This window comes from Acartia tonsa, chromosome 12 (assembly GCF_053477335.1).
Source record: "Acartia tonsa isolate MP-2025a chromosome 12, ASM5347733v1, whole genome shotgun sequence".
Lineage (NCBI taxonomy): Eukaryota > Metazoa > Arthropoda > Copepoda > Calanoida > Acartiidae > Acartia > Acartia tonsa.
In genome coordinates this window covers 46,335,960-46,354,980 of record NC_137271.1, presented here as the reverse complement: position 1 = coordinate 46,354,980, position 19,021 = coordinate 46,335,960, and the positions used below count along the sequence as shown (strand labels likewise).

Here is a 19,021-nt window from a genome sequence, read left to right as displayed (position 1 = left end):
AATAAATCTATTTATTTTAAATTTTATGGACATGACGTTATTTATTTGCATAGATACTCTAAAGATAATATTAGCTTTAAATCAAGGTTTGCCTCTTATTTAGTTCAATTGGCTTTCTCTCTTTGACATATAAAAAAATGAGGTGGTGGGCGTTTTTTCTTAGAAATTTTGCTGTCTGCCTGTTTCACCTTCCCATGTTTGATGGTGCTCTTGATGGTGCTCATAATATCCAGAGGGAGAAAGGGAGGGGACAATGGATGAAATATTCAATATATTAGGGTTTGAAAACTTGGGGACCAGCTTAAAGTGTTCGTGAAGGATTTAGACTGAATGTGGGGACTTTGGGGACTAGTACAAGTTAGCCGCAGAATTTGTTATGAATGAAACACTTAACACAAAGTCTAGCAGACAAAAAAATTTTATTGTATAAAAATATTTCAGCTGGTTCTAACAAATATTTTTTTCCCAAGAAAATGTTATTTCTGAACAAAAATGCAGCCAGGTACAATTCTTAAGAAAATTTACAGGAGAAATATTTGAAATTTAAAATCTATGGTAACTAGCAAAATTTAATTATGTCAAAATATATTTAATAATCTGTAGTAGACCTTCTCAAGTTAAGGCCTAAACCTGAATCTTTGAATAAATGATATTTAATTACAGAATTTAGGATTAACCATATCTTTTTTTGTAAAAAAAACTAAATTAATTTGTTTGTTGTTTTGTTTGATCCAGTTTTTTTTTACAAATAGCTTATGAGTCAGTAAAATGCAGAGGAAATTTTCAAGGAATTGTGAGATTTCCAGTCCCATTTACTACCATAGATCAATGTTAAAAATAATTTTAAAACACTCAACGAAGTCTATGACAACTATTAAAAATCTTTATCTTGTTCTATATTTTTTCATTAAAAATAGTGGATCTGACTCATTTTAGAACACTTGTTAAATATATAATTAACCAAAGAATAAAATAGAATATAAAATTACGTAAATTGCCAAGTACTTTACAACTATTCTTAATTCTTTAAAAGAGTTTATGTATTTATCATAAACCGAATTCATAGATAATTTTATTTTAAACACTAATGTAGTATCTAGCCTGCTGGATACCTCTCAAGTTCTTTTATAACAGACTCTGGAAGACGCTCAGACGTACAGACTTCCCAATATATATAAGAGTCGCTTTTATAAAATGATCAACAAAGATCATGTAAAGTAAGAAGGTGTATTTGATCAAATGGTCCACAAGTAACTAACTATAATTAACAATGGGTTACAATTCATAGGTGCAGTTTTAGTTATATACAAATATTAATGTTATAAGCAATATACATATCGTTACACTAGTTTAAATCAATAAATGACTCTGTCCCTGCGGAAGCAGGACAAGGGAGTGCTAATTATCTGTGGCGGAGCATCATTACTATTCGCGCAGAGCTACCTTTTGATTCGCTCTGAGAGGTGGGCCTTACTACAATAATAACAATTATATTAATCATGGTTTGTCTTTTGGTTTGTGTGCCTTTTTATTGTGCTACTTTAACCAAGATAGAAGTATAATGACCATGGCATGATTAATTGTGATATTTCCTCTATTGTAAGCTTTATCTAATTGAATATTGGATGTAAATATTGACAAAAAGACAGATCTACAAATTTTATATAAATATACTATTGAAGTTAAAGTCGCCTGTTGTAAATGGTAAGTAAATTTTAACTTCATTTTCAAACTAATTATATAACAAAAAATAAATTTTTGATAAACATTATGGTGTAAATATTTTGAGAAACATTATTTAAGCAGATTTTATTTTGGATTTCAGTGTTTATTAGTTGGTAGTTGAAATATTCATGAATATATTTTTCAAACATCTGTTACTTTATCAAATAGTTATTCATCTTGTCAGTTTTTGTTCATATCTACTACTGAACAGTAAGTTTATTACAGTAAGACCTACGAAAAAGTATATTTTAGGGTTTAGAGCCTTTATATCTACATGTATCATCAAAAGTAACATAAGCTCTTGTTCTCTATTTTACACTAGATAAATGAAAAAAATCAATTTCAAGCATGTATTAACGGAGATTTTTGCAAAGTTTCTTCTTTTGAGAAAAATAATTTTTTTTGTCTTTCATAATTTTTGGATTGATAATGCCAAATAAAATGATTATTTGCAAATATCAGGCTATCAATCAATCATTTACAAATTAGTTTATTATGCGTTTTGGTATAAGAAATAATATGATTTCTACCTTAATTTTGCTAAAAAAGTTGTTTCATGTAAAAAGTTACTGTTTGCTCACTTTTTTAGAACTTTAGTTCTAAAAATCTCCGTTGTTAATGTAGGTAAAAATATTTTTTTGTTGTATATTTTTATGTGAAAATGTAAAGAGAACAAGGACATATGCTATATTTTGTTGATATATAAAGTAATAAAGGCTGTAATTCATAAAAGACACTTTTTTGTGGGTCTTACTGTATATTATCTAAAATACCTACTGATTAATAAAATTTAATATAAATAAAAAAAAAATATAGTAATTAATCTTAAAAATATTAGTAAAAACAGAAAAATAATTAAACAAAATTATAAAAAATAGTAATAAATTTAAAAGAACAAAATTTATCAGAGAAAAAGAAATACCAGACTTCCATCATAAAAATCTATAATGCATTTAAATGATATGATACTCAAAATTATAATTTTCATTAATATTTATTGTTTTAGAACTGTAATAAAGAATAACTAATAGCTTGCATTTTTTTAAGGAAATGCTTTTATTCTTTTGTGGATTTGCTCTTCTGGCCTCTGCTATGGGTCAAGGTAATGTATATTTTTAAATACATTTTATCTTTTTGATAGGGATAGTATATTGATCCAGCATAAATTCAATCAGAAGATAAAAATAAACTTCTTTAATTTGTATGCAGGATGTGAGCAAGGATGGACTGAATTTCAAGGATCAGGTAAAATAATTCTATATGTAATTACTTTCTTAGATATAAATTTAACTTATATCTCCCAATTTTACAAAATAATATTGTTAATTTGCAAGGAAAATGTTATAAGGGTGTCAATGTTTTTATGACTTGGGAGAAAGCAAATTACACTTGTGTTGCAAAATATGATGCTGAATTGGTTTCTATACACTCAATAGAAGAAAACAAATTTATCTATGGTAAGTATCTAATTCCAATTCTTTGTTAAAGGGAGTGTGAACGTAAAAATTTCTCATCTGATTATTAAATCTTGACATTTACTAAGCACATTTCACTACACTGATCAACCAAAAATGTCCTATTCACAAAAATATCCAGATATAATGCCTTGATTTTATGGTATTTTGAGAGGGAAAAAGGAAAAAACAGGGAAAATCTGAACGTTTTTGTTTCTTATAATGTTTGTAGGGATATTTAACTTGTCATATATAGTTGAAACAATTTACTTACTGTTAAGGATTTATTTTATGCTATAAAATTGCCAATTCGTTTTTTTATAACGTAGTAATTAGGTAATAAAGACATATTTTAAATTCGTATTATTGACAAAAAAATACCTCACTGTCTACAAAGGGTTGAATCTCATAGGTTATATAAAATAATAATATCCTTTTTTATTGTGTTGAACAATAAATAACCCACTTTGGAGAATTAGTTTACACTTTTATCAGACTGTTTATAAAGAAATATTGCGTCTTTATTATTTACAAATTTGTAATTAAAGGTGGGCGAGAGATGGGCCATTTAAAGTTAATTGGATACTAATAAAAAACCTGTTTCTGGCTTTATTATTGTATTTGGTTTTCAATAAAAAAATATTGCTTATTTTATCAATTTTTATGTAACTATACATTGGATTAAAGCAAGGATTATATTAAAAATCAGCTTAACTGTTAGGAAAAATCTAGAACTATGTGAAAAAGTTTAATTTTAGCTATAATGGGAGAAAAACGCAATTTAATGCACATTTTATATAATACGGAAAATTTCTTCCTTTCCCCGTACCTTATAAAAATCGTCGGAAAAAGCCGTTTTTTAAGCAAACAAAAGTGCGTTTTGCTCTATCTGTGAGATATTATGAATGAGATAATGTTAAGATTTGATATTAAGATGAGAAAAATTTACGTTCACAGTCCCTTTAAAAGCTACATTTGTTAATTTAAAGCATTTAAAATAATTATAGATCTCATTAAAATGGACAACATATTTGCTGCATGGATTGGTGTAAGTGATATTGGAAGAGCTCCACTTGATTTTGCATGGGCTGATGGATCAAAATGTAATGCAAACATTTTCTTAATTTCATTATTGTTTATAAATAAGTATTTGAATCAAATTACTATTAGTATATAGTAACCAAAAAAATAACTTTTAACATATTTTAATTCATGTTTCTAACTAAGGTTACTTAATATTCATATTTCAGTTAATTTCACAAACTGGAACATAAAATATAATGAGCCCAGATTTGGCTGTGGTGGGGTAATGAATTTATTAATATTGTTTCAAAAAAAAATTTGTATGTGTTTTTTTTTCAAATCTAAAATTAGATACTTAAGCACAAATTACGATTTTAAAACATAAGAATTGATTTATACATTTAAAATCAGATGGGAGGTAAGTATGTGAACGGAGAGTGGGGTTCTATTGAATGTAATGAAATAGAAATACCCTTTGTATGCCAAAGAGGTAATTTTAAAATTTATTTTAATACTTTATGGTACTTTTATTATATATTGAATTATAGAAAATTATTTGTAATAGTAAGAAAAATAAATAAAAAAATAAGTATTAAATTGGGTATTATTCATAAAAAATGATTTTGTGATTTTAAACTTTAATTATACAGTGTGTTTTTTTTATGAGATCTTTTTTGAAAGCAATTTTACCCCACTTATAGTTATCAGAATTTAATGATTAATGGCTTATTTTCTTCGTCTTTTAAGGCAATTAATAGAACACCAAATAAATATTTCAGTTTTTATTCAAAAAGTACATTAAAATCTAAAATTCAAAACTTAGGTGTCAACATCTAAAAACTAAAAATGTATACAGATACTATTAGGGACATGTAATAGAACATATCAAAGTTTGAAGGTCATATCTCAACCAGGGAGGGTGTACTGGCCCCCCAAAGTCGACTACAGAAAATCCAATTTTTTTCTTTCAAAGGGTAGAAGATTTAGGCATTAGAAAAATGCGCTAAAACCATTTTTAGAAGTTGACACCTAAGTGTTAATTTAAGATTTTAATGTACTTTTTGAATAAAAAATGAAATATTTTGTTGGTGTTCTATTAATTGCCTTAAAAAACGAAGAAAATAAGCCATTAATCATTAAATTCTGATAACTATAAGTGGGGTAAAATTGCTTTCAAAAAAGTTCTCATAAAAAAAACACACTGTATATTATAATTTTAGTTAGTAAATGCAATGAAGGTTGGTCCAAAGATCAAGCAACAGGTATCATTATTGCAGTAAATTTAATCTTTTTATATATGATTTTTTAAAATCACAATTTTAAATTTTATGAACTCTGAAAAAATGATTTTAAAAGGTTCTTGCTTTAAAATTTTGTCTGATGAACTAAGCTGGGAAAAAGCTAGAGAACAGTGTATGTCTATTGACCAAGGATCTGATCTGGCATCCATACACACAGACCAAGAGAATGAGTTTGTTAAAAGTAGGTTCACAAATTATAATTAAAAAAAAAAACTAACAATACTTTTTTGGATTTGTTTTTTAGAAACTCTATTAAAAACTGTTTAAAAGATATCTCCTGAAATAATTGTCATTAATTTACACAATTATACATTTTTAGAACTGCTAAGAGAAAATTATACTATTCCTGGAGTGCAAGGATTCTGGACAGGAGGTAATGACCTCAATGATGAAGGCTCCTGGGTCTGGACAGATGGATCTCCAGGTAAAAATATTCAGATGATTGCTTTCCTGATTATTTGATTATTTTTACATCTTTTTGTAAAAACTTATGATTTAGTTGAATTTGCTGATTGGCATAATGGCCAAGGAAAACCAACAAAAAACAAGGATTGCATTGCGGTAATACTTCATATTCATTCAAATTTAAACATAGATAATAAAGTAGTTTAAATAATTTTAATATTTTCATTTTTTAAAATATGTAATAAATAAAAATATATTTTCTATATGTTTAATCAGATGTGGAAGAGCTTTGATTATGAGTGGAAGGATTGGCAATGTAAAATGACCTTACCTTCTGTTTGCAAGATAGAGAACAAAAAATGAAAAAAAAGGTAGAAATTAAAATATTTTTTCATTGTTGTATGATTAAAGAAGTAAGAATTTGATAATAACATATTTAATATGCTCTCATAGAAACATTGTATTAATTGCAGAATTATAAATTTTTCTGAATTAAAAATGATACTATGATTATTTTAGGTACTGCTTTACAGGAATAATGGCACTGGCTATATTTTTGGATTAAATATTTTAATAAGTTTGGCATTATAGTTATATAAAAAATTGTATCTTAATAAATCTATCAAAATTAAATATTGATTTTTTCTTCAAAATCATTGACATAGGGTAAAAAGTAAGAAGCAATTAAAATAGACAGCTAAGCTTCTCTACAACACACATTGTCCATCAATCTAAGAAACATAATTTACTCAGCACCTATATAAGATATGATTCTAAAATCTTTGCTAAAGATTTCTATGACCTATCTATGTACATCCAGGTTATACATTGGTTTGTCTGTCAGTCTAATTTTGCTTGATATTTTAGTATATGTTTCTATGTATCTTTTCTTTGCTACTTATGGTGTCATTCTTATTTTAGCAACTGTTTACTTAATTTAGTGGGATTTTTTTACATGTTTCTAAATAAATGGTTGCTAAATAAAAGTGTCAAATATAATATTCACTGAATTATAATGATACTAGGTCACCAAATATATAAATCTAGAGCTTGGTCATTCAATTTACCCTCTTATACTTCATTTTAGGAAAAATCCAAACATTATGATATTAAAATTAACATTAAAAAAAAATAAAGAAAAGTTGCAGTAAAATCTGAAAATTCCCACCTTTTTGGATGTTCTAAAAATGTATATTACCTAAAGTAGTAATTGACACTTCTGGTTGCATGGCTTAACTCTCAACAAGTGCATATGGCCAAAAAATAACTAGTTAATTTACCAATCAATAGAATAACTGTAAAAAAAGTAATTATTGATATTGTTTAATTGTTAATTGTATCTGAAATATACTTATCTAAAAGGCACAGATGCATATTTATCTTTTTTATTTTTATTAAAACTTGGGTAAATTAAGAAGTTCATTAAAAAAATAAATAATTATTATTATTATTTAAACTTTATTATTAGAATATAAATTATAAAATGAGACATAGTGATAAAAATCAAAGCATAATACAAATACGAGTAAAATAAGATAAAAATAAATAAGGATTGGTGAATTCATTGTTTGACAAGGTTTATTGCGTCATCAATCGCCCCCTCCATAGGTTCCCTGGTGTCAGCCTCGTTTTTGGTCAGTAACCCCTTCATGGTCAGGTAACTGCTGAAAGCTGGCATCCTGGAGGGCGTGTTAGTCTGTTTTCTAGGTTTACGCTGAAGTGAACCCAGAAAGAAATTGGCGCAAGCTTTGTAGGCTGAAGGGGTCAGGTGAACCCCATCGACCAGACTGTTTTTATCAAAATTTCTACCAAAAATGTTTTGGTACTCCAGGAATTCGCATCTCTCTGGTAGAACGAGGCTTGCCTGCAGATACTTGTTGAAAAGATTGGCATAGCCAGTCATTGAAATCCGCTGGTTCTCACTGTCTAGGACAGAATGTTCCTGTAGGCCACAACATTGAGTGATGTGTCTAGGGAAGGGTCCTAGAATAAACACCCTTCCCTTGAAGTGCTGCGCCAGGAAGATTGACAGCTTATTGGTGTCTAGAATCAACTGGTCCATCTGCTGGTCTGACAGGATCATTGGGTTAGTTAAGTGGTACACTCTCTTACCATTCTGTAGCATGTCCATCCAGAAGTTGTCCTTGTTTAGCATGTGGTTTCCCAGGAAATGTAAGAAAAGAACATCTTCTTCTTTCCCAGCTGCTAGGAAAGAGTGGTCTTGGTTCCAGAAGAAGCCTAGGTAATCACCTCCCTTACAGCAGGAGACAACCTGAACACCCTTGGTGAGGCAGAGCTCTTGTAGAAAGGGTTTGGTCTGCTGCATTATGGAGCTACCGAGTAGAAACACGATTCTGCCACTGTTAATATCCAATCTGGAGCCAGATCTGAGACCAGCAAATAAGGAATCTTTGCTTGGAGTTACAACAGCTGTTGCTGTTGGGTTCAATTCCACATGGGCAGCAGACACCGACTGTAATAAGGATACAAGGAAAGTCTCCTCAATATTCCTGGGCATTCCAAAGCTCCAGTCTCCACTACAACCCTCTGAGAATTGGCCATCACAGCGTGCGTACATTCCCCCCACCTCCTGTACGCAAATTGGGGGGGAAGGAATGGTACAGACAGCTGCACCATGCTGTTCAAGAGTGGAGGTGAGGGGTTGCCAGAGTGAGTATTTAGCATTTTTACCTCCTGCACTGTTACCAAAATGACACACTTGCAGGTGTGAGTTCAGCTGCTTGATTGAAATTAAGCTGTCCAAGCCATAGCCAGTCGGGAATGGTGGAATAGAAGGTAATATTTGCAGGTTGTAAGTTGCGGCCCACTCTGAAAAGCTCAACAGCTGAGCCCAGTATGTTGTGTGGCCAACCTTCATAAGCAGGGTGAGAAGGAGACATACACCTATTGACCCACTCTGTATCCTTAGTCCAGCCTTGAAGTGTCTAATCAGCATATTTTGTAGGTCAGTAAAAGTTCCGGACTCCACACGAATAACAGGACAGCAATCTTGTTTCAGACCAACAAGGACTGGACAGTGTTGATCACCAAGAAGAAAGACTCTTGCCGAGTTGTTTATGTTGTGACTATTACCCATAACATCACACGAGAAACATGCTCCTCCAAAGAACGTACAGGTCACCTTTGTAGTGGCTGCCAGTCCTGAGACCAAAAATTTTGGTTTGGGTAGAATCAAGCCCATTCGTTGCAGGCGATTGTCCTTGTCAAAAACAGGAAGTTTGTCGTTGGTGAACGCTTGTCTGGAAACTAGAAGTTGACCGTTGAGGTTTAATGTACAAATGTAAAAATCCTTGTCTGAGGGAAGTTGCAATTTAGAGTTCTGATTGCTGGGAGCTATTTGGCGACGTTCCTCTCCACCACTGATTTCATTACGGCGGCTACGGTTGTGTCCAGCACCTCCACCAGAACTGCGGTCACGAACACGCTCAGGGTGGCCTCCTTCTCCCACACCAGCACGCCCAAAACGCCGAGGCTGGAAATTCTCCTGGTCTCGTCTGTGCTCAGCAACTGAAATAAGAAGAGAGTGTTAATTTTTTTACAAAAGAAAAACACAACAATTTAAGAGGAAGAGAGTTAAGATTTAAAAAGTTTGACGAGACATTGTACAACAAGGTACTTAAAGGTAAACTACAAAGGTTAAGACAGGAAAATTATTTTTAAAATAAAAGAAAACAGTTTGTAGCAAAATTTATTTATGACTGATATTCATCCGTTCATTTAACATTGCAAATAAGAGAAGATAGAATTAGCGTAACCCCCCCCCCCCCCCCGCCCCCATTTCCCCATGAAATCATTCCTATAGAATAAAGAAAAAGTTTAACAACAACAGGGTTTGGTGCTCTGTAACAGAAAAATTAGAGGGTGGGATTTTTTCAGGGTTCAATTGACAACAATAAACTTTGAAGGAAACTGAAATCAAAAGAAATTAAAAAAAACAAAACATTTTTGTTTATTAATTAGTAGCGTGGCTTCTCCAAAGCTGACCTTAGCCGTATGTACATACATTCAATATTGTAACTAAGAGATATGCAAAGTTAAGGGGAAAAAATTGTATACAATGTAGAGGGACAGGTAAAAGCTTCTGTTAAAGACATAAAGTTTTTATTTTGATTTAGATAAAGAAAATAGCTTATTTTCTCTTCACCTCCCCTCATAATCCAGCTAATAGTTTTATTAAACTAAAACCCAAATATAAATTTTTAGCGCTGTTCCAACTCGCCCCACCCTTCACCCTTTCATCATTTAATTAATATATCAACCTGGGTCAAAGATTATTTTAGAAAACTTCTTACTATAACTGCCATTTTTTAAAAACAGTTTCCTGTAATTAGAGATAAAACAAATAAGATTAACCATCAAGGGTGTCTTTCCTTTCCTGGCACAGCTGTAAAGAAAATAATTAAACATTAAGATTTCTATATTAAGAATAAAAATTACAAAATCTGGTAGATAAGAGGGTGCTCCTATTAAAAGATTTTCCATTGAAAAGTTAAAGTTTGTCACCTTTAAATTATTATTAAAATAATTATTTGCTAGGAAATAATTCCTTTAGCTATATGTAGATAACTTAGAAAATATGTATCATGTAAAAATTATCTCTGCAAAAAACATTTTCCTTTTTTTCATTGTTAATGGATTAAAAGAGAACACTTATTTATAATGCAGGGAGTGAGGGGATAATTGGCTGTTTATTACACTAGTTCCCAAAGTCAAATAGAGTACTTGTTTGTTAGCTTAGAACCTTGGGGACTTGTCATGAAATTTGATTCTTTGGTTCATTTAGTCATTAGATATTTAGTTATTTGGTCTAAACGTTTCAACCACAGGTTGCAAACTACAGAATGTGTAATTTTGTTTTTTATCATTTGGGATGTACATCAATTTATCCGCTTACCCCTTTAGATCCCTGTTTCTAATGTCAGATTTGCATTAATTTATAGAAAAAGCAAAAATATGAATAACAGATTACGTCAAATAGCATATACCTAGAAGAGAGATAATTTCTCCCCCAAAATAATTCAGAAACCTTTTGTTACTGTTAAAAATAAATATTTTTTCGCTTTATTCTACCAACAATACTTTGTTTGCTGTAAATATAATCAACAATAAAATTATTTTTAGCAGATTTATTATCTTTATCTGATGCACATACTTTATCAATATTTCCCACTTGTTCTAGTTCCATTGTTAAAAAATAATATAAATCAAAAGAAGAAAAAATGGAAAATCTACGTCAATTGTTTTATGCGCAACGAGCGGCTACGCCCCTAGAGGCTTCAAGGGGGACTTGAGGAGAGAGTCAAATTTAATAGTTAAATTTCTTATTTTAGATTTTAAAAGAAAAAGTAAAAAACAATTTTTGGGGGGGCGAATTTTTTTTTTTTTTTTGGGGGGGGGGGGTGCCGGGTTGTAATAAATCCGCTAATGAAGGTAACAAAATTAATTTTCTTCTATATTATATTTCAGTGTAATCTATTTAATGGTTATAATCTAACTCCACAAATACAAAATATTATAATAATACATCACATTTTTACAAGTGTGGTAATATCTATTATTTACGTCATAGAGATTAAATTTTATTTAATTCACAACAATTATCTACAAGCTTAATACTTAAATTTTATTACTTTTAATTAAAAAGTGTTACAGTCTGCCCTCAAAAAGCTAAAAATTTCTTTTAATTAGGTAACAAAATTTTAATTAGACTGTTTAATAAAAAAATTTCTGAATAAACTTGAATATTTGAATGTAAATATAAAAAAAATTTACTTTTTTTTTTTAATTGCTTTACTTAAAATTAAAAATTTCAAAATCATACTGTAGTTTTGCTTTATTTAAAGGAAAAAAGGAATTTTAGCTTGTATTTAGAACTCAAAATTGTAGAAATTTAAACACATTTTGGAAATATTAAGATTAATAAGGGATTCATCTGATGGCGGCTGCTGTTTCAGTAATTCTAGTTGTAGGCACTCCTGGCTGGATGTGTGGTTGCGGATCATCAGCTCCTGATAATTTGATAATTCCAATTATCCAATGTATACATTCTCCATATTTCAGGGAGAGAAGGATGTGCATGTTGTCTCGGCAGATGGGTGAATTCTCTGCTCTTGTTTGTCAAACTCGTACCCGGAATGACTTGTTGACTCATCAGTCAGGTATAAGTGATTTCCCTTTAATTTTTTTTGTATCAATAATAATTCCAAAAGCGATATATAAAAAAATATTTTAAGTTCTAATTGCTAATCAAAAAATTAAAAATATTTTTATTTGCTTATTCATAATATTCAAATGATTAAAATGGAAAAAATTTCTTCTGTAATAAAAAGATCTTAATTTGCTTTTTACTTTTCATAAAATTTTTACTGAAAACTTTCTGAGGAGACCTTAACATAATTTGTAAAAATTTCTTTACTAATAAAATTTTCTATTTTTTATAAAAAGGAAAATAAACCACTACTTTTACATTTAATTTGCAATGATAAATTAAATAAGAAATCACTATCTCTTTATCCTTGTTCGTTTTGGCTTCTTTAATTTCAGGTTTTTGTTGTTACTGGTTTCAACCCAATTTCCTATAATGTTATAATGATTAGTTTTACAGTGGCCAGTGATTTATACACGTCTACTAGAATTTATCATTTTTACTTTCAATTTTTATAAAATTATCTTTTAAACTTTTAATAACTTTTGTATGGTTATCATAAATCTTCCAAAAGTAATATCTTTTTAATACTTTTTATAAATTATAAGATTATCTTTTAAACTTTCAATAACTTTGCATGGTTATCATAAATCGTCCAAAAAAAATAATATCTTTTAATATTTTTTATAGATATTTTCTAAAATGAACTGTAGTAACACCATTTACCTTCAGTTTACCAAACTCATTTCTGTGTTTACTATGGCGCAGGCATTTAAATTTCTGGTTAATGAACCGGTCAGCGCTATTTCATTCTTGTCAGGGTCTCTTGACCTATCTGTGGATACCTTAAAAGTAAACAGAATTTTATTTTAATGAATTTTTCAACTATCATTTAGTTTACACTTTTAAATTAAATATCTTAAAATTTTCTTTAGGCATTTTCTCGCATAATTTTCCTTTAACCATTTTGTCTTTCTATTTAAATTATCGTACTAAAATTATCATTCTAATATTTCTCCCCAGGATTATCATAAAATTATCTTATCTTGTCTATTTTTTTATTTAGGATAAAATACAGTACCTTGATGAGATGGATCTTCCCTCCATTAATTTTTCTGGCGCTGTACTATGGACATCTTTCATTTTCAGCATCCTGCTGAATCTTTTCTTATTGTGTCTCACAGGTATTATCTAAAATTAATTTATATATGAGTTAGGGTGCTGTGGGATTAAACTGAATACGCCTTTGGTTTCTAGTTGGTCTAACCATAGGTCTATTTTCTTCATTTACAACTATCATTTCTATATTATCTTTTCTTTTCCTTTTTTTGTGACACAATTTTATACATTTTCTCATAATTCTTTTAAATATACTAAGAACAATATATCCTAGAATCAAATTTGCCATGTATAATGAGATTTGTATATATATATTTTCTGAAGCAAATCTTTCAAAAATTGTTTTATCTTCTGAGAAGTTATTATTGAAATCTTTATTTGTTATAAAAGATTGTTCTGTAATTACCCCGTCTTTCCTAAAAGTACATGTACTTTCACATTTATATTCCCTATTAAACAAAATAATAGTTTGACCTTTTTTAGCTTTTTTAAATTGGCATTTTTCTGTATTTTTCTTTTCTTGCTTACACGGAATATCTATAATTTCATTTAGACAATAGTTTTTATCTTCAATTATTTGGCCTTCACATATTCCCTTATTGTCTATAACATAATTTTTTGCATCTAGAATAAGACATTTTTTATCGAAGCAAAATGGCACTGGTATAACTTTATAAGCAGGCGATATTTTCTTTTTAAAACCAAAAATTGTATTGTTTGATACAACTAAGCTTTTAAAACTTCCCATAATTTTACATTCTGCAAATAATTTTTTATCTAAAACTGCTATTTCTGAATTTTTTAATTTTTCTTCTAGCTCTAAAAGATAATTTATAATTTGAATCAATGTTTCCATAATACTGTGATTTTTCCTTTCATCTTCTAATATTTCCTTTAAACCTTCTATATTAAACTGTTTTTTCTGAGATGAAAAATTATATTTACTTTTCTCAAAATTAGAAATTTTATTGAGGTAGTCCTTGAAAGAAATTAATTCAATAACTTCTTCATAGATTTCAGAACTTCCCTTTTTATTATCTATTTTAATTTCACTAATGTCATCTAACATTAAGACTTTTTTAAGTTTATCTTTCATAATTGATATTTGGATACCATCGCTAGTGCATTTATTGGGAGTTGATTGGCATATATCATTATCAACACTCCTTTCGCTAATATTATCATCCCTATTAGTAAGAAAGCTATCATCTAGACTATTTAATTGATAAGATTTAAAAGTTAAATTTAGTAACTGCACCATACTTTTTATCGTTTCAACCATGGACAATATTTTAAGGCTGATGTTAATTTTAACATTACTATCTTCACCTGTAATTGTATCCAGCTCTTCTAGCTTCCTTTTTTCTTCATCACTTAGGGTATTGATTAATATGTTGAAGCTGCTCTGTAGTAGTTTATAAATTTCTTCAAGACTTTCATTAAATTTTTCTCCAAAGTCATTTGATATATCATTCTTCATAACTGACAGTTGTTGATCTATTTTGTTGATTAGTTCATTTAATGTATTCCCAGCTTTTCCATTAGCTTCTAAATTAATTGACACTATCATTTTGCGAATATTATTATAAAAGTGCAAAATGCTTTCTTTATTTGTGTTTTCACTATAGCTATCATTGTCATTTTCATTTTCACTTTGATTAGAATTTTCATTAGTGATACTATTATCACTGTTATCGTTGTCATTATTGTTATTGTTTCCACCATTCTGATTTTCAGAATTATTATCAAGGTTATCACCATTTTGATCATCTGAATTATTATCAAGGTTATCACCATTTTGATCATTTGAATTATTGTCATCTGAATTATTGTCAAGATTATCACCATTTTGATCCTCTGAATTATTGTCAAGGTTATTACCATTTTGATCCTCTGAATTATTATCAAGGTTATCACCATTTTGATCATTTGAATTATTGTCATCTGAATTATTGTCAAGATTATCACCATTTTTATCCTCTGAATTATTGTCAAGATTATCATTATCACCATTTTGATTATCTGAATTATTGTCAAGATTATCATCATTCTCATCCTCTTGGTTATTATCGTTTGTATTATCGTTTTCTCCATTTTCAGGTTGCTCCCCTCCATCGTTGCAATTTTCGTTTTCATTTTCTTCAGGGTAGCTTAACTGTTTTCCTAAAATATTAAGCAAATTAGTAATCTTAATACGTAATTCATTTAAAGAAGATTTATAAATGTTTTTTAATTCCATTGGAGTTTTTAGCTGTGTATCTTTCATTAAATTGTAACCAATAATTAGCAATAACTCTCTTTTTTTATCATTTACTTGACACATTAAATATCTTCTAAAATTATGAAATTTTATTTTTGCTTGTGTTGTAGTCTGTGCATCAATAACTTGTTGAATCAAAATTTGGCTTTCGTCATATATATCTCTATGATCTGTTTTAATTTTATTTTGCATTTCTATAAACAGATTTTCGATTTCTTCGTCACTTAGTCCATCAATATTATCTACTGATCTTTTTGTCCTTGGAACAGTGCTTAATATATATGTCATTGCGTCTATCAAATTTGTTATATAACATATATTATCATTCTCCACATTATCATTTGTACTAAAACCCCCAAGTTTTTGTTTGATTTCATTCCATTTGTCAAATACATTTGGTTCCCCTCTCAATATAGACAAAAAGGGATTTTTTTCCAATTGCAACTCTAAAGTTTTAAGTTCTTTTATGCCCAATATCTCTATTTTTATCTTTTCTGGCTTTCTAAAATTATCTTTTAATTTTTCGCTTACCTCAAAGTGGGATGTGCCATATATGATGGTTTCCTCTTCTCCTTTCCTAGTGTTTATAATTGTTACCAAAATTATCAGTAACCATTTCATTACTTTCATTTTGATCTGAAAGCAAAAAGAATTATCGTAGTATTATCTTTATGTTAGAGTATTATTCTTTACTTGATCTATTACACTTTATTCTTACAAATACAACAATTTTATTATTTAGTATCAAGAATATTTTCGTTTTTAAGACTTTAAATTTTACTATTTTTACTTCGTTTTTTCTAATAATAAGAAAAATCTTATTTTTAAAGAATTTGAACTTACATATCCTTTTATCCAGTGTTATCATATCATACTTAACAAAGTTTTAACTTTAAATGAAATTTAAATTATCTTTTGAAGAAATATGCCAAGTAAACGCTAAGGATATCTTATTTAACTATCTTTTAAAGAAAACATTAGTTTAACTTTTAATTATCTTTGTTTAAACTCTAAATACTTTCACCAAATATTATCTTCTTATACAATTTTCACAAGTAATTTTCAAATTTTTTACAAGGTTATCATTTTAAAATTTCATTTAATTTGAAACTTTAAATATATCTTTAAATAGAAAACAAGTATTATCTTTTTGAAGATTTAATCTAATTAAGTATCTTCAATATTATCTTTATCAACCTTTCAAAATTATCATAAAACTTTACAAATACTTTATCAATATTACCTTTATATACTTTTTTTAAAGATTGGACATTAAAATTATCACGAAACCTTACAATTTGATTCTTAAGTAATAATTTGCATATATCTTTAAATAGGAAACAAGTATTATCTTTTTGAAGACTTAATCTAGTTAAGTATCTTCAATATTATCTTTATAAACCTTATAAATCTTTTTAAAAATTGGACTTTAATGTTATCATAAAACTTTACAAATACTTTATCAAAAGTTTGATTCTAAAATGAAAAAAATTGGACTTTAATGTTATCATAAAACTTTACAAATACTTTATCAAAAGTTTGATTCTCAAATATAATTAGCAAATGTTTTACTTTAGAAAATTTTCCAATGTTTTATATTTACTAGTTTAAAACTAACTGGCAATTATGTGTTACTTTTATTATAATATATACACTTATTTACACTTGTGTGTTTGCCTGTGACGTCATTCAATTTTTTCCTTCCTCCATTTCTTCATCCATATCATTTTTCCCTTCCTCCATTTCTTCATCTTCATCTATATCATCACTTCTAATGGTAAATGTTTCCATATCAAGGATTTTATTTTGTTCTAATTTCTTGGTTAATTGACTTACTTCTTGTTCTTTTGTTGTTATGTCAGAACGCATTTCTATCAAATGGTCTTGGCTTCGCCTGTAGTCTTCGCTTAACTCTTCCCATCTTTTTTCATTTTCCATTTTTTCTTTCTTTACTCTTTCCAATTCTTCAAGCGTTTCATTAAGTCTATCTGTCAAATTACCATTTTTCCAAGTTAATTCTTGGACTTCTTTCTCAAGGGAATCATTTGTGGTCATTTCTGTTGTCATTTTAGTTTGATTTTTTTCTATCTCTTGACAATGTTTGACAATATCTTTAAGCAGTCCAAGGTTAGATTGGCACTTGTTATTGATGTTCTGTAGATGTCTTATCTTCTCCTTCTCAAAGTCACTTTCAACTTTTTTGTCATCTTTAGCAATTTCAGCTTTTTCTTTTTCTATCTTCTCCTGTACAATTTTGATTCTTTTTGCTTTGTCATCTTCATATTCTTTCTCACTTTCTTCTTTTTGAAGGTTAAATTTATGGCTTGCTCTTTCATGTCCTTCTGTGCTTTTTTACATTTAATTTCCAGCAGTATCTTTGTTTCTTGATCATCTTCTTTCAATATTTCATTTTGAAGGTTTTTTATTTTTATTTCCAAGGTTGAAATGTACTTTCGTAGCTGCTTTACATGTTCTGGCAGCTCGTAGCTTCTATTTTCAATCCTCTTGAGTTTGTTGGTCAGTTCAGTTAGATTCTTACTCTTTGTTGTTTTCTTTAACTCTTCCAATTCAAGTTCCGCTTGTGTTTTTTTATCTTTTAGAAGAGCAACTTTATTTTCATGATATTTCAATCTTACATCACTTCTTTCATTTGCAGGTTTGAATTCTTTCTTATCATCCTCAGTATTATTTGTTGTACCAAATATCCTTTCATTGTATTCCACTTTCCTTTGTCTAACAAATAGATCATCACAATTGTTTAACAGAATGGCCAGAGCAGTGATGAAATGACCGGTTTCCATGTACTCCACAACACACCTGGCTTGGAAGTAATACTTTTGGGTGTTTTCAAGGTTGTAAACAAAGAAGATAGGTATTTCTGCCTTGTTGGTATTCCTGGCTTTTAGATTGTTCACATATTGGGGATATGTGTTGGTGTTTTCATTCAGATTGTTTCTACGCAGCACAGACATTACAATTGAACTTCTGATGTGGCTCATATATTCAATATTTATCTGTTTTCCTACGTGTCTTAGATATTCCTTTACCCCTTCTATTAGTTGGAACAAATTTTTATCACGCAGATGGATATCTTCCATGGAGTTGCCAGGAAAACTCATGATTAGGATGGTTGGTGGTTCTTCAAATTTCACATTTGACATTATCATCTCACTCATCTTCCCAATGTACATCTCTAGATTTTTATCATAACTATCGCTGCTAAAGCATGAGAAAATGTCAATATCCATTATAACAAACTTTGTCTTTCTTGAGTCATTTTCATTGAGTTCTTTAACTATCATTTCCATTACTTTCTTATCCATACTTTTCCATTCCTTTTCAGATACTTTTTTGTCAAAGATTTGTGTTTGTTGTCCTAGCATTGTTTTTATTTCCACATTTTTTGATGACAGGAATATCTTGGCAGCGCCCAGAACATTTTTAACTTCTCCATGGGTATAACCAGTTTTTTTTGGCTTTACAGCAATTTCTTCGATGGAGTCACTTGATGATTCTCTATTATCGTTTTTTGATCTTTTCTTTTCATATGTCTTATCCCTCATTCCTT

At 29.1% G+C, this 19,021-nt stretch overlaps 1 protein-coding gene across 2 annotated transcripts; it reads left to right on the top strand.

Moving 5' to 3' along the window:
* Nucleotides 1-1,829: 1,829 nt before the first annotated feature.
* On the top strand, nt 1,830-6,541 carry LOC145333991 (C-type mannose receptor 2-like). 2 transcript variants are annotated; one of them, XM_080179264.1, is made up of 13 exons: nt 1,830-1,935; nt 2,773-2,827; nt 2,935-2,970; nt 3,060-3,182; nt 4,187-4,282; nt 4,430-4,485; nt 4,614-4,692; nt 5,423-5,464; nt 5,559-5,684; nt 5,823-5,927; nt 6,003-6,064; nt 6,185-6,279; nt 6,428-6,541. In XM_080179264.1, the coding sequence occupies exons 2-12, from the start codon at nt 2,776-2,778 to the stop codon at nt 6,269-6,271; spliced, it is 864 nt and encodes a 287-aa protein (XP_080035390.1). In that variant the 5' UTR covers nt 1,830-1,935; nt 2,773-2,775; the 3' UTR covers nt 6,272-6,279; nt 6,428-6,541. The 2 variants fall into 2 exon arrangements, with proteins under 2 accessions (XP_080035390.1, XP_080035389.1); XM_080179263.1 differs by having other exon boundaries at nt 1,843-1,949.
* The last annotated feature ends 12,480 nt before the right edge of the window (nt 6,542-19,021 follow it).

Coding starts and splice junctions, on each gene's coding strand:
- LOC145333991 (XM_080179263.1), top strand. CDS start 1,854: ATGAATATATTTTTCAAACATCTGTTACTTTATCAAATAGTTATTCAT. Junction 4,486..4,613: donor CCAGATTTGGCTGTGGTGGG/GTAATGAATTTA, acceptor ATTTAAAATCAG/ATGGGAGGTAAGTATGTGAA. Junction 5,685..5,822: donor AGAGAATGAGTTTGTTAAAA/GTAGGTTCACAA, acceptor ATACATTTTTAG/AACTGCTAAGAGAAAATTAT.